The following is a 22,563-nucleotide window of genomic DNA, read 5'->3' as shown; positions in this document are numbered from 1 at the left end:
CTCCATGCCCCCTAGTGTCCATCAGCACCTCATTCTCCTGGCTCAGCACTGGGGAAGGTCACCCGTGTGATGTCCGGAGTGCGATGGAGCCGGCGGGTCCCTGTCCCCTCCTGCACCCAGCTGACAGATGTGACCAGGCAGGGGACACTGGCAGAGGCTGCAGGGCAGGCTCAGTGGCAAGTGCTGGATGGGGCTGCAGGAGCTGGCACCAGCCCTGTCAATCCCGGGAGCCTGCAGGCTGAGGGAGCTGCGGGTGGGGGGGCTGTAGGCTGGGGGGGCTGCTGAGACCAGCTTATGATGGTGTGAAACAACCTTGGAGAATATGGCTGACTCAGATGTCTTCCTCTTTTTCCTTCCTTTCCCCTCTCCTTTTCCCTTCCTCTTCCTTTTCCTCCTTTTTTTCTCTTCCTCTTTCCTCTTCCCTATTGCTTTTCCTCTCTCCCCTTCACCTTCTCTTCCCTTCTTTGCTCTTTTTTCCCCTTCTCCCTTGCCCCTTTTCTCTTATTTCTTACCCTTTCCCTTTTTTCCTCTTCATCATCCTTTCTTTTCCTCTTCTTTCCCCTTCCCTCTCTAAATCCCGTTTCTAAAGCCAAGGAAAGCCCTTGCGTCTTCAGATTACCCAAGCCCCTTCCTGTGATGTTCAGAAGCTCCATCCCACTTCCAGCACCTTCCAAACCAGCAGCACCAAACCAGCATGGGATGGGTTGGCACTGGTGACAGCATTGCCCCACTGGGGGTGTGGGATGTAGTGTATACGTTGCACCCTAACAGACCCCAAATAACTCCCTTAAATACACATGGGGTGTTTCTCCCTGTTCTGCCCCCATCATGGGTGAGCTGTTGGACCTGTGGACACAGGGAATAATTTTCTGGTTCAATGTGAATTTATTTCCCCTTTTTTTTTTGTTTTTTCGTTGAGAACATCTTGTACTGACATTGCAATAAAAACAAGGCTTCAGGTTCCTCTGTGTGTTTTTTTCTGTTCTTTATCTGTTCCCAGGATAAATGTCAATGGGAATGGAAAAGCTTTTCTCTGTTTTGCTGTTTTCTTCCCTTCTTGAAAAACTCCTCAGGTTTGTGAGGGAAAATGGTGGAAAAATCAGAAAGGGGAATAAAATCCCCAAAACTTGTTGAAATTCAGCTTTCTCATGGATATGTCTATGTACATGGCAGGACCAGGAGGGATTAAACAGATATGTAGATGTGGCACTTGTGGATGTATTTTAGTGGGGGCTTGGCAGTGGTGGGGAACTGGTGGTCTTTGAGGGCTTTTCCAACCTTAATAATTCTGTGATTCCATGATTCAAAGTTAGGAAAGTGTACCGTGGCTGGGACCATCCCATGAAGCTGGACTGGGTGCCTTCAGAGAATGGAAAGTATCTCCTTCATGCACAGCAAGACAGCTCACAGCTCTGAGTATGATGTAGAGCCCATTTGTAGGGAAGGTATTCAAGGAGCAAATTGCTTTGTATCAGCAAATACATCTCCATTAGCGCTGGAATTGGTATCCTGCACAATGTGTGCTCGAGGACAAAGCCTGGCTATTCAGAGCTCACAGAATTCAATCCTGTTGCTGAGGAGTATCAGCAGAAAGCAAAGCAAGGCTCGTTTCATATTCATGCCACAAATATTGGTATGAAACCACGGAGATGGAACACTGCCTACGGAACATGGGCATCACTTCCCTTTCCCAGCAGTGAATAAAGACATGCAGCCCATGCTGGTGCCCGCTGCAGGATACCAGCTCCAGCAAAGAGAAACAAGAATTTTAGGAGACATTGTGTTAGGACTTCTGACTGTTGTCATGTCTCCCAGGACCCTCTCCCTCCAGCCAGGAAGTCAGGCTGAGGTGCACCTGAGGGAAATTTCTTGGCAGATCTCACTGGCCATCACTGCCACTGCTCCTGTGAGATGGATCAGTGAAGCTCTGGCTTGACCAGCTTTGCAGCAGGAGATTGGACCAGGAAAGTTCATGCTCTATAGCAACCTAGCAAGGCAGGGAGGGGACAGCAGGCAGCACACCTTCCAGCAGGCACATTCCTTCTACTGCCCACAGGGTGGAGGGGGCTACCCAGAGATGTCTGCCCAGAGATGCCCATCCAACAATGCCCATCCAGCGATGCCCACCCAGCAGTATCCATGCAGCAGTGCCCCCCTAGAAATGCCTTGTGTGCTTCCAAGCAAGAATTAGCAGGCATTTATTTGGAAAAAAAAAAGCCCCACCCAACTCAAACTGAGTATTTTTAATGAAACACACCAAAACACTCCAGGAGCAGTAAAAGCATTCCATCAGGCTTTTTCAGATTCTCAGCCACTGTGACACTCCTGGGGCTTCACACACTTGCAGAAGGACTCTAAGATGCTTCTTGGATATGGGGCAGAGTTTTCTCTTGAGGAGAAAATAGTACAGAGAGGTGTGGAGCTGAGAAAAACACGTCTCTTAAATATCAGGAATGACATTTGGAGAGGGGAATAAGAATGGAGAGAGCAAGGCATGGCACTGACCACATGGAAGGAGTCCCAGGGGGTTTGGAGCAGGTGGGATGGTGAGGATACATGTGGATGTGGCACTTGGGTCCATAGTGTAGCAGAGGGCTTGGCAGTGGTGGAGGAATGGTTGGATTTGATGGTATCAGAGGGTTTTTCCCACACAAATTCCATGATTCCATGGTAATATGCAGACATGATGGTCCTTGATGGCAAGGCAGATGATGAAAACCCAAGTCATTCAACCTGAGACTCTGGGTGGGAATAGGGATCAGGTTAAAGTGATAGTCCTTAAAATAATCTCAAATTAGTCCCCGCTCTACTCTCAGCTCTTGGGGGGAAAATTTGGGCAAGTAATTGCAGGTCTGGGCCTCAGTTTCCCTTGCAGATAACAAAGGCAGAGGATCTTGTGTAACTGATACAATCCACTGCCTGTATCTGTAGACCATGGGAATATTAATCCTGGTGAATTTGACAGGAACTGATGCGATTTGAGTGCTAATCCCTTAATATCTATTGCTGCTGGTGGATTCACAATGGAACAGGGAAGCAGCAGCCCATCCTCTGTGATTTTAAAGCACATTCCTCCCTTCTCCCCACAGGCAAATGACGCTGAAGAGATGAAGGTCTGCAAGGCTAGTGAGGAGCAACCAAAATAGCTCTTTTTGGTGCAAAATCTTAATTCACCAAGCCAAGTTCCCAGTTTGGGCTGGGCCTGTGGTGCAGAGGATGCAAGTACCTGTGGAGGGATGCAGTGGAGCCTGCAGATCCCAGACATGCTCCTGGATTCACCTGTGTGGCTGTGCTGGCTCAAAACAAAGGTCCATGGCTCCATGTTCCAGTGGCCCAGAGATGCTGAGAGCAAGGGAAAGAGCAGGGCAGGGATATGCATCTTTGTTAGCAGCACAGGCAGCGGGACTCAGGGCACCCCTGGCATGTTCACTGGCAACACTGAGCTCTGTGGTGTGGTCACCATGCTGTAGGGAAGGGATGGCATCGAGGGAGACCTGAACAGGCTGAAGAAGGGCACCATGCCAGCCTCATGAAATTCAACAAGGTTAAGTGCAAGGGCTCTGCTCTGCTCTGCTTTGGTGAGACCTTTCCTGCAGTGCTGCTTCCAGCTTTGGGGCCCAAGAAGGACATGAAGCTGCTGGAGGGAGTCCAGAGGAGGCTGTGGAGATGCTCTGAGGACTGGAACACATCTGCTATGGGCATCCCTCCCATGGCAGAGAATTGGGAGTGTTAAGCCTGAAGAAAAGAAGGCTCTGGGGAAACATTAGAGCCCATTCCATTGCCTAAAGGGGCTTCAAGAGAGCTGGAGAGGGATGTTAGACAATGGCCTGGAGTGACAGGACAACAGGGAATGGCTTTAGTCTGACAGACAGCAGGGTTGGATTGGATATTGGGAAGAAATTCTTAGCTATGAGGGTGGTGAGACCCTGACACAGGTTGCCCAGAAAAGTGGTGGCTGCCTCATCCCTGGAAGCATTCAAGGCCAGATTGGCTGGGGCTTGGAGAAACCTGGTCTAATGGGAAACATCCCTGCTCATGGCAGCAGAGTGGAACTGGAGGAACTTCAAATGCCCCTTCCAACCCAAACTATTCTGTGGTTCTATGATCCTGAGTCAAGGCCTTCATCCACTGGATGATCTCCTTACAGTCTTTGTCCAAGGACCTGGTCCCTAGGAGCTTCACCTTTTGTCTCTAGTGCTTGCACTGGAAGAAGTTAAAATTCTTAAATATCTTTGAAAGCTCAGGTTGCTGCTGCTCCTTCTTTATTCCCTCCCCTTGTGCCAGGAGGTGTGGGGTTTCATAGAAACATCTGATTCAAATTCAGTGTAGGATTGGTGTCCTTCCCCAGGGTCCCTCTTGGGAGTGCAGCTCTGATGCATCGTGTTTTTGGCTGGAGAGCACAGGGCAGTGCTGGCACTGCAGCAACTTTTACACTTCTCCAGCCACTCTGTGACACTGTCCCACCCTGCTGACAGCTCACACTGCCAGACCTCAGCACATGGGGCCCAGGACAGGAGACCAGCAGGTTCAAGCTGGGGACCACCCATGTGGCTGAGACTGTTTACAGGGCGTCCACTTTCTGACAGGGATCTGTTTGCAGACCAGTGCTGTCCAATATCATAGAATCACAGAACCCTGATTTGGAAAAGCCCTCTGAGACCACTGAGTCCAACCATTTCCCAGCACTGCCAAGCCCACCACTAAACCATGTCCCCAAGTGTCACATTTATGTGCTTTTTTAATCCCCCCAAGCATCGTGCCTGCAGTGCTTGACAGCTGTATTGGGGAAGAAATTGTCCCTTATACGAAATCCAAACATCTCCCGAAAAACTTGAGGCCATTTCCTCTTACAGAAAAGGAAATATATTGCTCAGTGCTGCTCAGTGCCCTTAGGAAAGCAACCTGCCTGTGGATCGAGTATTGCCTAGTGCAGCTCAATACCCCAGGGAACCTGTGGGACCAGCGCTGCCGATGCCACTGGGGCAGTAGCAGCACACAGGGGACCCGACCTGCGGTCCCAGCAGGGCTGGAGGCGCCGGGTGGACGGCAGCCCCCGCGGGGAGAACGCGGAGGGCAGGGCCCGCGGCCAATCCCCAGACAAAGGCAGCTGCTCCCCGGCGCGGCGCGGCGCACGGGCGAGGCCGGGCGCGGCCCGGGGTGGGCGGCGGCGGGCGGCAGGTGCGGCCCCTTCGGCCCCTCCGCCGAGCGCCTCGGCCCCCGCCCAGCCCCGCGGAGCCGCAGCAGCGCCGTCAATCAGCGTCGCCCCCGCTCCGTCCTCCCCTCCCGCACGCCTCGGCGCGCTGCATCGGGCTCGGTGACAGCAGCGAGCTGAGCGCGGCGGGAGTCTCCGCTCCCAGCCAGCACCGAGAATCGGGCGCGGCGGCGGCGGGGCTGGGAGGGCTGCCGAAGCATGCAGAGCCATGGGCCAGGGCTGCGGACACTCCATCCTCTGCCGGAGCCAGCCGTACCAGGCGGCCGCATCTGACATGTGAGTTCCCTCCCGCCGGCACCGGGGATGGGGGACCACGCCGAGAGGGAGGGATGCTCTGGGAGTGATGCTGGGCAAAGGAACGAAGGAGACGTCAGGGACGCAGGGAAAAGTTGCACCTGCCTGACAGCTGTCAAGGAGGGGATGGCAGGGAAATGACAAGAGGCTGCGACCCCTCCCTGTTCCCCGCTTGCCACCTATGTTAGCCCTGGGGCAGGTCATCGCTGGTGTTTCTGTGCCAGAGGGCTGATGTGAACTGAGTCTCCCCGTTTCCCTATCACCCTCATCCCATGATGATTTCCTGCAAGGGTGGATGATTTCTGCTCCTGGCCCAGTGGTGGGCTGCATGGGGGTCCGGGTGACTTTGTGAAATTCAGGTCAGGCCTCTGAATTGTGGTTTCAGCAGCTTCACACAGGGCAAGAGAAGCTACCCCCTGCACATCCACCCACTCACCAAACTGATTTGGGGGTCCTGGTGTCACAGTGCCTCTCTCTATATGGCGAGGTGGGAATGGGGCCCCAGGGGTCGTGGTGGTCTCATGCTGCAGCAGACACGAGGGGCTTTGTGTGAGAGTGTGGGTGACCTTGCTGAGGGATGACAGTGCTCCCTGGAAGCAGGGAAGGGTGATGCTCTGAAGAGCCCACGTGGGAAGAGGGGCTGTGGCGGCTAATGGGAAGCTTGCAGTGTCTCAATTCCCACTGCCCACAGGCTTGGCTGGGGCTGGCAGAGACCCCCGTCTCTGTGCACACGCATGTGCAGCGCTCACGAGGCTCCACAGCTGCTGGGGAGCAGGCTATGCATGGACAGTTCACAGTATGTGGATGCTCTCATTCCTGGGTACCAAGAGATCTGGGGTGCTCCCGATCCCTTTTCCCCCTACTCCAGTGGGAGCAGATCCCACATGGCCAGACGGTGAGCTGAACCACAAGAAAGAGATACAGATCTAAGGCAAAAAGGAGGAAGGCTTCTCAGTGCTTGCATTCCTTTGTCTGGCAGTGCCAGCTCCACATGCTCAGGCTCTGGCCGAACTGCCTGGCTCAGCAGCCCACACCAGGACCACCAGAACCAGGAGGCATGTTGCTGCACTGGGGTGTGCCCAGGAGCAGTTTTGGGTCTCCTAGAGCAGGTGCTTTAGGTGATGACAGGACTATTGGGGTGTAGGGAAGCTTCCATACACTCCTGCCCCAGCGTTACACATTTCCCTCACCGGGTTTTCGCATCTTTGTGAGTTGACCTTCGGATGACAACTTTGTCCCTCTCCAGAGAAAATACCCTCCAGCATCTCTCTTGCCTGCATGCAATATGTGGCTTGGATCTGTCTTCTCAAGGCCCCAAGAGGTGCTGATCCTCCTACGCTTCCAGGGGTGCTGGGTCTGTCTCTGCAGGCAGCATCCTTCCCTCCGCTCTCCTGGCTCACTCCCTGGTGCTGTGTGTGCTTTGTTCCCTGCAGAGATCCTTCCCTGGTGCTGCCTGAACATGTGCACACGTCCTTTTCTCTAAGCAAAACACACAAAGGTCTTGAAATGCCATGCGGTCCCCATGTTCCCTCCTGCCTCTGCTGCTGTTTAAAGGCTTTTTTAGAAAGTAGATGACAGAAAAGATTGGTATAGATGGGTTGGCTGTGCCCCTCAAGCTGCCCCGGGCAGGCGAGGTAGGAATGGTGAGTCCAGCTGCTTTCCCCTTTTACCCAGGATATGCCCTTCATAGATATTTGTCCCCATTCCTATAAACCCCAAGGGGTGTACAGAGGTGGAAAAGCTTCCCAGGAGTTGTCAGAGGATGATGCCCTTGGCCCTGCAGTGCTCCCCAGAGGGGTTGCAGTGTCGAGGTTAGCGCTGTGGGGAGGGGTGCTGCCTGCTCCCTGCCTCCACTCCAGCCCTGCGGTGTTCGATGCTGGCTGACAATGCTGCGTGAGGCTGGCATCCAGTGGTGGCCCAGCTCTCCCATGTGCATGGTGCATTTTTTGCGAGGGGATGCAGGTGCAGCATTATCCAGGTCATGTTTTAACCCATTTCCTCCTTGTCTCCCGCCGGGAAGTGTGCTCCCGGGTGGGTGGACGCTGACCTGGTTAGAGATGGGTGGGGTGTCAGGGTGCTTGGAGCTGCTGTCACAGCATCTGACAGCAGCTGGGGCTGGGGAAGAAGCTACTGGGCTCTGCGGATGGAAAACACAGAGAAGGAGATGCAGCTCTGAGCGTCTCTGCGGGAAGGATCCAGCTCAGCCGAGGCTGGGAGGGGTCAGGGCTTCCTTCAGGGCACAACACTGTCTGGGATGCAGGGGGCATGAGCTGGACTCAGCCACCCTTTGGAAGCCTTGGAGCACCTGCAAAGGTGAGAGCAGGCTGTCAAATCCCCTGGAGAACCCCCCAGACCCTTCATGGTTATTGCTAGTCCCTGGGCTGCATGCGTAAAGTGCCATGGAAAATACCCACTCCATCACTCCATTGTCCTGTCTGACTGGGATGGCTCTGCCAGGCAAGTGGGTTCAGTGGAATGAGGATAACCTGGTCCCCCATTGTTGGGGCTCTTAGGTGATGTTCTCTGGGTTTCTCAGAACCTCAGGCTCTTCCTGCCATTGTAAATGGGGCTTTTCAGGATCACCCACCTGCCTGGGCACCCAGCCCTGGAGACTGGAGGTGCCTGGCAGGGAAAATAGAGGGGAAACTCCTGGTTGCAAGCTTCCTGCATTCTGCATATGCCAGGAGCTTCCCAGCACCCTGCACCTGTCCATGAGAGGTCTCCAGGGTGAGCGAGGAATTTTCCCTCCATCACTTGGGGGCATTTCTCTGAGCATCTTCAGCTTCAGAATAGCCAGGTGTTTGGAAGTGTTGGGAATAGGGCCAAATTCTGGCTCTGTTAGTGAGCCAAGTGTGCCCTGGCCATCATCTACAGTAGAGCCCTGCACATCCCCTGTGGGCTGTGCTGCTTTGGGGGCTCTGGGATGCTAAGCATCCATCTAGGGCTGAATGCAGGATTCCCAGGGGCAGCGGTGGATGCAGCTGCAATTTCTGGGAATCCCTCCTTCCTCCTGCTCCCCTCTGACCCTGGTCCTTGCTTTTGCTTTTGTCTCATTCCCAGCTCCCACGTGGCTCAGCAGGAGCTGCGCTGGGCTGCGGACAGAAATGCCAGGAGAGCCCGGAGCTGCCTGGGACTTTCTGCCTGTCCAGCTTTGTCCTGTCGTCCTTAATGCATCGGCCTGCCTGGAGGGGGGAGTGAGTTGCATAGTGAGTGTTGGGAGATGCTTTGTTTGCTACCATGGCTCCATCTGCACAGCAGCAGCAGCAGCACCGGGGTTAGGCAGTGGAGAGGTTGCTGATTTGATGTTTGAGGGGTTGGAGCCTGAACGGCAGGATGATTGGTTTGGGTTTGAAAGAGCCCAAAAGCCCATCCAGTTCCTATGTCCCTGCCATGGGTAGGGACACCTTCCTCTACACCAGGTTGCTCCTCATCCAATCTGGCTTTGTAGGAAGGTCTACAAAGGTGTAAGAAGGTGGAAACACCTTGTAGGAAGCTGTTCCCAAACCTTGTCATCTACACAACATCGTTGGGGAATGGACCAGTACAGCAGCCTATGGGACTTGCTGAGTGTTCACTCAGGAGTGTCCCTGAGGCTGGTTATTTGGCAGCAGCCACCCTTGGTCTGCTCCTGTCCCCAAATCCTGCTTCCAGTACCAAATCCTGCTCCTGGACCCAAGTTCTGAGCCCTGGCCGCCTCACTGGTGTGTGGAGTCAGAGGGAAAGAAAGGCATGGGAGAATCTTGGGTGGGTTCAAGCCTTTGTCAGTTTGTATTTTCTGTGACAAATCAAATAGAACAAAGACAGGGATTTGGAAGTGGGATGGGTTGCATTTCCCACTGAAAATATTAAACCCTGGCTTTTTTGGCTGGGGCTGGGGATAGGTTAGGGCGTAGCCTGAGCATTGTGGCCATCGAGGACAGCCTCACTATGTGTTTCAGCATCCCCAAAGCCCTCTGCTCTCCACCCAGGGAGGGAATAACAGACAGCAGCTGCCGGTGCAGCTCTGGGACAAAGTGCTGACTTAGCCAGAAGCCTCCCCTGGCTCCCAGTTGCTTCCCAGCCCCTTCTCAGGCTGTTAGTACTTGCACGTTTCAGCTGGGTGACTCAGAAGACAGTGAGAAGATATTTATAAGGAGCATTTAAAAGGCAGAGATGGGTGGAGGGTTTTCTTCCCCCTTCTCTTCTCTGAAGCTGGTGCCAGCTGAATGAGGCTGTGCTTCGCTTGGCTGTGGAGTGGGGTCTGGAGAGTGACCTGTCCATGTCCCCTGAAGTTCAGTGTCTGCTTGCTACGAGGATGCTGATGCTCCAATGAAATCTCCATGCAAACTCCTCGTTGTTGACAGCCACACTCAATGTCCCCCATTGCAACAGAGCCCTAATGGTACTGCCTGCTAGGGCAAAAGCAGGCAGGGCAGCCAGAATTTGGGAACACAGGGATTTTCAGCCCCTGCTGGTCCCCAGCCTGGCTCTGAGGCATGGAGCCCTGCCAAGCGGTGGCATCGATCAGCCTGGTGAGGATGTTGCTGCTTGGTGGTGATGCTCTGGGACGTCTGTGCAGCTTCTTGGTGGTTTGGGGTTTATCCTCACACCAGAGCTGCCTTGTGTACTTACTCCTGCAGCAGGATGTCTCCACAACCCTGTCCTCAAACCAATGCTTGGCTGGAGCCTGGCTGGAGGGACACAAGCTGTAAGTGTTACTGTGCTTTCTCTTGCTCTCCCCAAAATGGGGTCTTTCCCCTTGTTTTTTACTAGTGTGATCACAGGCAGGTGGATGGCAGCATTCTTCCAGCATGGAAAAAGCAGGTAGAAGCCATGAAGGCTTTAAGTTAGAAATTGGGATCCAGGAAGGTGGTACTAGTGATGGGGAGCAGTGCCAGTGTCAGATTCCCTAATCTCCTGACTCAAGCAGGGTGATGCCCATTTTCTAGAATTTGACTGTCAGCTGCTCAAGCCAGGAACTCCTGTGATGGGATGGAACTCCTGCAGATGCTGATAGGAGATTTAAGTGTTAGTTTAGCGTTAGGCTTATGGTTAGGTTTAGATTTAGAGCTAGGCTGGGTCTAAGTTTAGGGTTAGAGCTATGACTAGGTGTAGGTTTATGGTTAGGTCTGTGACTAGCACTGGGGTTAGTGCTAGACTAGACTTTGTGTTGGGTCTGCCAGGACAAAGGTGTCTCTCTCTCCCTCAGCAGAATATGCTCCATTTCCCCCATCAGCACAGCCTTGTGGCCCTCCCATCCATGATCTTCCCCCTCTGGCTGAGCCAGAGGCTCTCTGGGACCTGCCAGGTGGTTTGGTTTTGTCTTGCACCTGTCCTGGCTTCACTGGGGAGTGGGACAGATGCTGAGTCAGCAACACTGCTGGATGAAACCCCCAAAACTGGAGTGTTCTGCTACAGCTCAGGTGAGGAAAACCAGTGCTGGCTGTGGACAAAGCAGGTCTGGAGGCATGAGAAGTGTCCACATGGGAACGCTAGCCAAACTGCTGAGGGCCAAGCATTCCCCAAAATCAGCCCAAGGGCACTGAGGTGCGTTTTGGGTGCTGGTTTCCTTTGGTTGGACTGAGATGCAGGTGGATGCAGCAGCAGAGCTAGGTAAGCTCTGCTCCAGAGGGTGCCACAGGAAACAAGTAGCTCACTGTGGGAGCTGAGTATAATGAACCCCACGAGGCTTAGGAAGAGGTTGAGGAGACCTGCTGTTGGGTCTGACTGTCTCCAGGGAAATTAGGCTCCTGGGAATGGCTGTGGGTCCCTGTCAGGCACCTGCTGCTGATCCTGCACCTACCAGATCACCAGGACAGCCCTGGAAGTGCTTGAGGTAGGATTCCTGCTGTGTTGTGCCATGCTGTGGACTAGGCTGAAGGGCCACCAGTGCCAGTAGCTCCACATGTTTGGAAATCCAGAGTTCAGGGTAACATCCTTGGGGGCCCCATATCCAGTTGTGGCCATCTCCCCCACTTCAAGGAGATGAAGCAACCTGTCCCACTGTGCTGCTCCTGTGGGAATGCAGGGATGGGAAGAAAAGAAAGGAATAGCGTGGGAGCTGGCTCCTGGGGTACGTGGGTACGCTGCTTTGGTGAAGATGGAGGGCTCTGCGAAGGTGGGGACTTGGCACTGTTGGAGAAGCCCCTCTCCCCCGCTGCGGGGGCAGGGACAGGGACAGGGACAGCAGGTCCGTGGGCTGGTGAGAAGTGCAGAGTCAGGCACGGTGTGCTCAGAGCCTGGAGGGAGCTCCGTGTGCCAGCTGAGAGTGAGGAGAGCTCTAGCGTGGGCAGGGGGACCCCGGTTATGTCCCCCACTCTCCTCCCCCCTGCGACCCCAAATCTGCAGGCACAGCAGAGAACCCCTGTGCTCCCAGGAGAAGGGACCGTGGGGACACTCTGGGAGACCTGTTTCCATCCTTATCTGTGGATCCCAGCTCCTGAACCGGCCGTGTCGTGGGGACTGTGACACAGGGAAGAGGACAAGGCTGGGGACTCCTGTCAGATGGCACCTGGCTGCCAGCTGTCCCTCTGGACAGTGCTCTGTCCAGGCACAGTGTGGCAGGGAAGCTGGAGCCAGCAGTTCAACCACAGAAAAGCCATTAATTAATGGAAAGCATGATCGAGGATTAAAAGCCTGACATGCTCCGGCGTTTGTCCCAGCACTAGTGAGATCTTGGCTGTGCCAGGGGCCAACCCAGCAGGATGCACCAAGAAAGATTTAGTTTGGGTATTAGGGAGAACTCTTTTCCTGAAAGGGTGCAGCACAGGCTGCCCAGGGCAGTGGTGGAGTCCCCATTCCTGGAGGGATTTAAAGGTTTTGTGGATGTGGCACTTGGGGACATGGGTTACTGGTGAGCTTGGCAGTGCTGGGGGCATGGTTGGATTTGATGGTCTCAGAAGGCTTTTCCAACCTCAACAATTCTGTTTCCATATTCCATATGGCATGTCCATGCCTTTCCCAGGGCTGAGCTGAATCTCTCTGCCAGTTCCATCTCTCCCCCAGTACCCGCACCAGCCCCACCCCTGGAAGTCTGCACAGCCAGTTCCCATTCCAGTTGCCCCCTCCCTTCCTCTCAGGGAAAGCTGAGGCTTTGGAATTTAAAAACTCAACTCGGCTCTGGGAAATGGGTTGAAAGTGTCAGACAGAGCCACTCTCATTCTGATGAGCCCCCAAGGTATGAGTGGCTTTGAGCTGTGTCCTCTCTTGTCCCTCCACAGATGGTCCCCACTCCCTACACTAACTCTGGCTCATGGGAATATTTAGATCATTTGGGAAGAAGTCTTGGCCCAGTGAGTGGGTCCCACTTGTGCCATATTCACAGATGGAGAATCCAGTTAGAAATCTGTGATGTTGCTTGGGAGATAATCCCTGCTTCTGGGATCTGTGGTTTGTGGAAAGCATGGGATGTGGAAAGCACAGGCAGGATCCTGGCTCCTGCTCTATTCCCACTATTTTTAAGGGAAAAAAGTGCTGGAAAGGAAAAAAAAAAGAAACAAAGGGTAGTTGATGAACACATGCTGAACCACTGTCAACAGCAGCTTTTTTCCCCCCTCTAGTTATCAACTACATGAACTAATTGAAAGATGATTTGGCAGCATCTGTAGTGTTGCATTTATCCAAGGATAATTCCCCAGGGATTCAGAGTAACCCTGTTTTCTCTCTCATCTTGCTATGCTCCCGCCTGGTTTGGCTCCCTTGGGGTGCTGGTGGCTTTGCTTGGAGGTCCCCATGGTGGTGGGATTTGCAAGGATGCCAGGCAACACAGGGATGAATGGCATGCAGGGCTGCCATTGCAGTAGGGGCAGGGATTTGCAGCCTTGCAGGGCTGCCAGGCTTTCCAGCCCTATCACTGAGACCACCTGTGTTCCCGTGGCTCCTGGCAGCCCCAGGGATTTGCAGGGATGCTGCGGAGTGGGGATAGGGATTTGCGGGGATGCTGTACGACAGGAATGGGATTTACAGGCATGCCACACAACGGGCATTTGCAGGGCTGCCATTCCATGTGGACAGGCGTTTGCAGCCTTGCCAGGCTTTCCAGCTCCTTTCCAGGGCCAGCTGCATTCCTGCGGCTCCTGGCAGCCCCGGGAGCTGCTCCCCCAACCTGGCAGTGGGGGCAGCTGCTTGCATAGGACCTGATGCTCCAGGGCGGAGCACCCGGAGCAGAGTGTTTGCCGAGCAAACAGGGCTCAGCCTTCTGCAGCCGGATCAACAGCCTCCCCACGTTTGCTCAGCAAATAAATCCCACCCGGCAGAGCTTTGGTGCCGCCGGTCCCCTTCCCACCATGCTCCTGCCAGCTGCTCCGCCACTGCCCGGCTTCCTGCAGCACCTGCCCATTGCTATGCAGGTCTGGAATTGTGCAGGGCTCATGATGGCTTCAAATGAAACATGGCAGCTCAGCAGCCATTCCTGCTTTTTTTTTGCCTGTAGATGCCAGGGTTGTTTAACCGGGTGCCCGTGCTTACATCTGTCCTGTGGATGTGCAGGGTGAAATCCTTCGGCTGCAGTGAAATGTTCCTGCGCTGGACTGAGGAATTTCTGTCACTGCTGGAGGCTGGGGAAGATGGAAACTGCGTTGGCAGGTGTTGGCCCAGGAGGCTGGCTGCTCTGGTCATGGAGGAAAGGTGTCTGGGTGTGTGGGGATCCTGGAGCACCATGCCGGAGCACCATGCCCTGCCATTGCTGCTGCCTTTGCTCCAGGCTCTCCTGTGGCCCTCCTCTGCCCCAGACCAAGTTCCCTCTGGGGTCCTTGTCCCCTCACAACTGCCCACAATGAGGATACTATTGAGGTGGGGACAGATGCCACCCCCCCTTCCCTTTGCCTGGAGACTGTGGGGTGTGATCCCAGCCGTTTCACAGTTCTCTGCTTCCCTTTTATTTTCCCCTCACAGATACACTCTTTAGCCCCTGCTACCTGCAGAACTGGAAAAACTCCCTTTGCCCAGGCACTATTGTCCACCTCAGGGATCCATTTTCTTCCTGCTCCCTCACTCCTGAGGTGCTGGAGGCATATTCTTCCTTTTGCCTTCACTCCCAGAGCAGCAGGACTGTGGTCAGGATGTGACTGTGGGTCTCCCATCTTGCTGCACCCTCCCTGGCAGAGTGGACAGGCTCTGGAGTCACTACTGTCACCCCAAGGGGACACTGCTGCTTGCCCTGCCACCGAGCTCCTTGGCGCTGGGGCCAAGCCACCCGCCAGCCTTCCAGCTTCTCTGAAGTCACCAGAGTCACTTGTGCTCTTATAGGCCACTAAGTGCTGTAATTACAGATATGCTTTAATTAACATAATTGCGTTTCTACACAAATAAAACATTTGGCACAGTTAATTCCAAGGCTGCAGCTCCAAACACAAGGCTTCCTGGCCCCCCTGTGGAGATGGCAGGGGGGCTGGCAGAGAGTGGGCTTCTCACCTCCCAGCCAGAAGATTGTCCCAGTCCCAGCCAGAGCCTGGGCCAGCACCCCCGTGCCCCACTGGAGTGTCCTGCCCTGGTTTGGTGGGGACAGCTGTGCCGGCAGACACTTGGATTGCTGGGACATGGCACCAGGTTTACTGGGATATGGCACTGGGATTGCTGGGGCACTGTACTGGCCTTGTTGGGCCGCAGTTCTGGATTTAAACACAGCACTTGGTTTGTTGGCAAGTAGCACTGGAATTGCTGGAGCATCGTACTGGACTTCCTGGGATGCAGCAAGGGGTTTGCTGGCATTCAGTCCTAGGCTTGTTAGGCCGTGCCACTGGACTTGCTGGGCTCGATGGAACACTGCATTTGGCTCAGTGGAACAGAGCACTGGCATTTCTGGGATGCAGAAAACACAATGGTTTGCTGGGAGACAGAACTGGATTTTTTGGGATGCAGCCCCAGGATTGCTATGTCTTAGCACTGGGTTTGCTGAGCCATGGTGCTCCACGTTGGGCTTGCTGGGTTTGCTGGGACACAGCTGGAGCCCTGCTGTGCCCTTGCAGCTGTGCCAGGGGGTGTTCACCCTGGCTGGGCAATGGGCACAAGGGGTGGATCTGGCTCCCCCAATCGCATCGCATCCCATCCCATCGCATCCCATCGCATCCCATCGCATCCCATCGCATCCTATCCCATCCCATCCCATCGCATCGCATCGCATCCCATCCCATCCCATCCCATCCCATCCCATCCCATCCCATCCCATCCCATCCCATCCCATCCCATCCCATCCCATCCCATCCCATCCCATCCCATCCCATCCCATCCCATCCCATCCCATCCCATTGAGTTGCCTCCAGGGTACTCTGCCCTCCCAGCACCCAGAGGCCCCTCACTCCCCATTCCCTCTGTAGCAGACCCCAGAGCTCACCAAGCTCTTAGGAGTCTTTGGATGAAGGCTGGAGCCGTAGGCAGCATGCCAGCCCTTTGCCAGGAAGATGCCAGGAAGAACTGGGAAAATGGCTGGTGCTCATGTGCTAAAATGCCCTTTTCATTTGAAAAAACAGAAGAAAAAGGGAAAAAACATATTCCATTTTTCTCCAGCTGAAAATGAAAGTGATTATGTAACGAGCAATAAATTACAGAAAGGAATGAGTCATTGGAACAAATCCCAAGAAAGGCACAGTATTTTTAGCTCCAGCACCCTGTGCTGTATTGTGCATTAACCCTCACAGAACTTGGCCCCCCACTTCAACCTGCCTCTAGGGTGATCCCCCCAGAGGCATATATTAGTTTCTGTGAGGATTTTGTTCCTATGACATTCCCAAGGGAAGATGGAAATGATGTAAGCTGTGGGCCCCTCATCCCATGTCCCTCCTTTGTGTGGGATGCTTATGGGTGGTCCAGGGAATGCTGGGATCACCCCAGATCCATGTCCCCATCCTGGGCTAAGCCCCTGATTTGCTTCCCCTCTGTTTGTTCCCATTGGGATAATTAATCCTGATCCCTTCCTGAGACCCTGGGCACCACTGTTGTTTCCTTGCCAAAGAGCCTGAAGAATTAATTAGGAAATAAAAGCGAGGAACAAATTAATTGGAAGAGAACTAGCGAGGGAGCAAGTGAGCAATACTGCTTTAATCCAGGTTAAATTGGGGAGTGATTGCTTTGCTAACAGAAGAGATGATGAGGGAGAATTGGAGCAGGCAGGTGCCAGGTGAGACAATGGCAGCAAGCATCCAGATGCTCAGGGACGCCCATGGAGAGCTGTACTGAGTGGGGAGGAGAATCCTGGGGACACCAGTGGGAAGCTGGAAGAGGATTCTGGAGGAGAGGCTCAGAGCATCCTGGGGTCAGGGCTCAGAGTGTCCCAGGGTCACCACTCAGACCATCCTTGGGGGGCCAGAGCTTGGAACACCCCTAGGAAGAGGGCTCAGAACATTCTTAGGATTGAGGCATGGAGCATGGAGTGGGATCTGGGCTTGGAGCACCCATTGGAACAGGGCTTAGAGCATCCCTTTCTTAAGTGATGCTATCATTCACGCCTGCTTTTGAGAATTCTGTGGGATCAGGTACCAGCACAGGGACAGGCACCCTATTCCTTGTGTGCCACATTTCTTTGAGATCTGGGGGGAACCAGGCCTGCTTCTCTGTCTCTGAACAGATCCCTGGGTGCTCATGGTGGCACCACATACCATTGTCACCTGGCAGCAACCCCACTCCTAAATAAGGGGCCAAGGAGCGTGCAGGGATGAGTGAGAGCTGGTGGCCAAGTCCTCGTGTCCTGCAGCTGGAGTGGGGTCAGCTTGGAGTGACACAGGCAGTGCCAATGGACGTCATCTCCTCGTCTTTTATTTATTCTGGCAGTAAATTCCTGTCCTCCATATGCTTGGGCTGAGATCTTCCTTATTGCTGCTGGGCCACCTGGAATAGTGGCGTGGCACTGCGTGTCCAGGGGCTGCTGTACCCCCAGTACACGCTGTGCCACAGGCACCTGCTGTCCCTTCTGCTGCTGCATGCTCTCGTTCTGCACATGCTTTCCCCAAAATCCATGTGTCCCTCCAGAGACATCCTATCCCTCCAGGCAACCCCTGTCCTTATGGACACGTGCTGTCCCTTGCCAGACACGCTGTCCCTCCGCAAATGTGCTGTCCTTTCAGGCACCTGCTTGCCCTCAAGACACATGCTGTCCCCAGGTGTGCAGTGTCCTTCCAAACACAGTGTCCCCAAGATGTGTGCTGTCCTCGTGGATGTCACCTGTACCTCTGGATGTGTGCTGGTCCCATGAATGCAGGCTGTCCCTATGGATACATGCTGTCACCCTGGATGCAGGTTGTCCCTCTGGACACATGCTGTGCCTTTGGGTTCAGGCTGTCACCCACGGACACATGCTGTCCTCCGGGATTCAGGCTGTTTCCATGGACACGCTTGTCCCTGTGGATGCGTGCTGTCCCCATGGATACACGCTGCCCCGATGGATACATGCTGTCCCTTTGGACACATGCTGTCCCTCTGGATTCAGTTTGTCCCCATGGACACATGCTGTCCCCATGGACACATGCTGTCCCCATGGACACATGCTGTCCCCCTGGATTCAGTTTGTCCCCATGGACACATGCTGTCCCCGTGGATACATGCTCTCCCCATGGACACATGCTGTCCCCCTGGATTCAGTTTGTCGCCATGGACACATGCTGTCCCCCTGGATGCTTGCTCTCACCATGGCATATGCTAACCCCCTGGATGTAGGCTGTCCCCATGGATATCCCTCCTCCCTCACCCCTCTGAGGGGACAGTGGGGTTGTGCTCTGTCCCTGCCCATACAGCAGAATCTCATGGGACAGGCTGTGTGCGACTCAGGAGATGAAACCCCACTAGCCAGGCTGGAGATGCTGGTGGCCACCATGTGCAGAGCTTGTCCATGGGGACTGTCTGAGCCCGCTGGGAAAGCAGCCAAAGAATGGGGAGAGGTATGGGAACAGAGCCAGGAGCCATCTCAGCCCCACAGTGGGGCCTTACCACCACAGTGGGACCAGCAGGGCTCTGCTGTCCCATTTGTCCCTCTAATTAGCCCTGCCATGTCTGTGGGCTGCTAGTGGCCCCCCAGCCCCCACCGTGCTCTGAACTGTCTCCACAGAGACCCTCCAAGGGCTCTATCACTTATTCATCAGTGGTATCACTTCATCAGCTGGGCCTGTCCTTATCCTTCATCATCCCTCCACAGAATCTGCTCAGTGGGAAGGAACCCACAAGGACCATCAAGTCCAGCTCGTGGCCCTGCACAGCACCATCCCCAAGAGTCACATCACATACCCCAAAGTACTGTCCAAATGCTGCTTGAACTGTGTCAGGCTTGGTGCTGCCCTGGACAGACTGTTACGGTGTCCAATAACCCCTCTGGGTGAAGAATCTCTTCCTAATATCCAACCTTAACCTCCCCTGATGCAACTTCAGACCATTCCAGCATCACTGGTCACCACAGAGCAGAGATCAGTGCCTGCCCCTCCTCCTCCCCTCACAAGGAAGTTGTACCTGCAATGAAGTCTCCCCTCAGTCTCCTTCAGACTGAGCAGACCAAGTGACCTCAGCCCCTCGTCATACAGCTTCCCTCAAGGCCCTTCACCACCCTGGTTGCCCTCCTTCAGACTCTCTCTAGCGGCTTAATGTCTTTTTTATTTCGTGATGCCCACACCTGCCCCCAGCACTCGAGGTGAGGCTGCCCCAGCTCAGAGCAGAGCAGGACAATCCCCTCCCTCACTCAGCTGGTGATGCTGGGTCTGATGCCCCCCCAGGACATGGATGTGACTCATGTGATTCATGTTCAACTTGCCCCAGGTCCCTTTCCATGACACTGCTTTCCAGGAAATCATTTCCCAGTCTGTACATACATCGGGGTGCAGAATGCTTGTTGAACTTCACACACTTGGTGATTGTCCAACTCTCCAATTTGTCGGCAGCCCCTCCCGGTTTTTTATTGTCTGTGAACTTGCTTAGTCTGAACTTCCAGTCCTGTGTACAAGTCATTTATAAAGATGTCGAAGAGCACAGGATTTCCTCATCCCTTCCTCATCCCTTTGTTATCCTGCTTTGAATCCAATGATAGCCCAAGCCCCAGACCTGATGCAACCAGGTCCCTGCACCTCTGGGGGCCATCCTCAAAGAGGGGCTGGTGCCAGGACACCCCATCCCTGCCCAGCCTGAGATCATTCTGGGCTGTGGCTCCTGTGGTGGATCAAGGGATTCACCTAGATGCCACAGCATTATTCCCTGCCCCACAGCATTCCCTGCAGCATTCCCTGCCCCATTCAGGCACTGCAGCTGCATCCAGGGCACTGGGTGGGATTTATCCATGGGGAAACCACAGAGCAGCAAATGGGATATCGATCAGGTGCTGTTGTGGGGATTAGTGCAGAGCGGAAGAGCAGATGGATTGATTTCTGATGGGATTTAGAGCTGTCAGTGTACCTTGGATTAGCAGCTCTAGAGTAAAAGCACCCCAATTCATTCACTGATCCAGCAGATCCTCCGAGCTCAGCTGAGTCTCAGTCATCTCTGTTCTATGGGCAGGACCCCAGCCCTATGTGCCACCTGCACTGGCCACTGTGTCCCCTTCTTTCCTGAAGGACAGGGATGCTCCAGAAGGCTGCACAGTCCTGTGCCTCCCCAGAGCCAGCATCTGGCTGCCAGTGCCACAGTTTAATGGAGCACTGCTGATCCTACATGACTCACAGCAGTGCTGGCCCAGCTGGGAACAGCCAGCCATGCTGCCCTCCTGCCCTGCCCTTCTCCCATCCCAGTGCTCCCAGTATATCCAGTATGCCCACAGATGCTGCTCTAGGGCAGGCTACTGCAGTTGCTAGGGATGGGAAGAAATGGGATTTCAGGGTTACACAGGGTGTGAAGGCTCATCTTGGTGCCTTAACCCCCCAAAATCTTTAACTTTGGGAGTTTGATACCATTTGCTGCCAGCCCCTCCCAGGGAAAAGCTGGTGTGGGGTTCATCTCGGTGTCTTTGGTGTGGAATATTCCATGACCATAGAATAAAGGTTAATATTTACTCTCCTGCATGAACTTTATTCCCATTGATGCCATCAGACACCCTCCAGATGGGATGCGGGGTGGCTGCTCCCCAAGTTCCCAGGAAGAGACAGGAGGTGCAGCGTTGATTGATCCACTTCAGGCTGGGAACAAGGGAAAACTACAGAATGGATGGAAATGTGGGAAGCCCACACTGCTGCCTCTCCTCAGCACCTACAGTTATTACCCAGCAGCTCCAGGGCTGGGTTCTGAGGGTGTGTGTGCCCATCTCACTGCTCTGATGTTCTTGTCCAAGGGATGCCATTCCTGGGGCACACAGCCAGGGAGCAGCTCATAATTACCCTGGGACTGACTGGGAGACGAACAGTGATGCATGGATGCAACGGTGGTACTGCAGCACAAATCCCTGCACCCTTGTGTCCCTGGACCTGTGTCCCATTCTGCTGTCCCCAGGTGCTCCTGTGTCCCTCCACCCCCATGTCCCTGCACTCCTGTGTCCCATTTCCCTGTGTCCCTGTACCTGTGTCTCACTCTCTGTCCCCAGGCCTTTGTGTCTGTATCTCTGTCTCACCACCTGCCCCCGAGTCCTCTCCCATGTCCCTGCAGCTCCTGTGCCCCTGCACCCCTGTGTCCCACCCCATGCCCCCAGGTACCTCTGGGTGAGCACTGGGGACAGCTCCGTGCTGTGTCCTTGTTCCCAGCAATGGCTTTGTGTGTTCCTGGGCAGCTGTGCTGGCTGTGAGCTGCTCCGTGGTTGGCTCTGGTGACACGGTTGTGCCAGGAACAGCATGGATCCTGCCAGCTCCCAGCTCCTTGGGGTGTTCCCACTGCTGGCCCCACTGGGAATCTGCTTTATTTATGGATTTATTTATGGAGCTGCATCCATACCAGCAGGACCTGTGAGGCTGGGGTGATGCTTGGTACCTGCAGCTGGGTGAACCGATAGTGGGATTCCACCCCTTGATCTTGGGGATCTGGCAGCTCTGGTATATCCTAGACAGAAAGATGGGCACTGTGACACGCTGCCCTGGGTGGCTGCGTTGAGTTTAGGTATTCACGATCCTGTGGCACCCCTGGGGAGAGACGCCCGTCACGTTGTGTCACCCCCAGGGGCAGGACCACCTGGAGGCCGGGGTTTCTGCGGGAGGGTGTCCGGGATCGGCCGGGATCGGCGGGATCAGCCGCCCGGCAGCTCCCGGTGGCTCTGGCCACTAGATGGCCCCGCGGCTCCACTGGCCACCCCGAGCCTCCTCCGGGACCCCTGGCCCGGCATCCCGGGGGTCGGGGTGCAGGAAACGAGACGGAGGGTGCACCAGGCAGAGTGTCCCCAAACCCTCCCCTGCTTGGCCCATGCCTTGAGGTGGCATTTCCTTGTCACGACCTGTCCTAAGGAGGGATGAGAGACGATGCGAGAAGGTCGAGTCCTTTACGAGCCACCAGCGAAACCCAGAGCACCCTGTCCCTGAGGAGCACCCTGGGGACAGGGACACGAGGTGCAGGAACACGGTAGTGCCTGGGCAGGGAGTGGGACACGGGACCGCAGGGACATAGGGACGTGGAGGGGCAAGGATACAGGGGTGCAGGGACACGGGAGTGCCTGGGGACTGGGGAGTCCCGGGATGCGGAGAAGAGCAGGGCACCCTCCCCTCGACCAGAACTTTCTCTTCTGCCCAGAGGAGGAGGAGGAGGATGTGGGGAGGGATGGAAATTGTCGCGCTGCCGGTGTCCCTCTCACCGTGTGGCGTGTGGCCATCGTGTGACGGCTGAGCACGTCGACCCTCCATGCAGATTCCCTGGGGCCACTGGGGTAGGGCAGCATCCCGAAATCCTGGTCCTTGTCTCGGGGGCGGGTTGGGGGGAAAGATATCACAGAGAAGGTGTCACTGCTCGCTGAAGGAATGGGGGGTTCTACAGGAGGGTGGGGGCGAACAGACCCTGTGAGGGGTCCCCAAGATGGGGATCCCTTCCTATCCAAGAGAGGGGTGCCGGGTAGGACCCCTTCAGTATCCTATGGGATGCGGGGCAGGGAAGACTTTCTGATGGAGCCCTGAGCCCTGCATCAGAGTTACCCCAGGGCAAGGGATGGATGAGATTTCTGCCCCTCCATAAGAAACGAGGGGAAGACCGCCCCAGCCCAAACGTGG

General features: G+C 54.9%; 1 protein-coding gene across 1 annotated transcript in view; it reads left to right on the top strand.

Moving 5' to 3' along the window:
• Positions 1 to 5,241: 5,241 nt before the first annotated feature.
• The window catches only part of PDE2A (phosphodiesterase 2A), a 40,487-nt gene continuing 23,165 nt past the window's right edge, over positions 5,242 to 22,563 (top strand). Inside the window, exon 1 of the mRNA XM_033051411.2 lies at positions 5,242 to 5,488. Coding sequence (XP_032907302.1) covers positions 5,421 to 5,488 — 68 coding nt within the window. The 5' untranslated portion in view covers positions 5,242 to 5,420. The remainder of the gene's footprint in view (positions 5,489 to 22,563) is intronic.

Source organism: Catharus ustulatus, chromosome 2 (genome assembly GCF_009819885.2).
Source record: "Catharus ustulatus isolate bCatUst1 chromosome 2, bCatUst1.pri.v2, whole genome shotgun sequence".
NCBI classification, from domain to species: Eukaryota; Metazoa; Chordata; class Aves; order Passeriformes; family Turdidae; genus Catharus; species Catharus ustulatus.
This window is presented reverse-complemented; position numbering and strand designations above follow the sequence as displayed.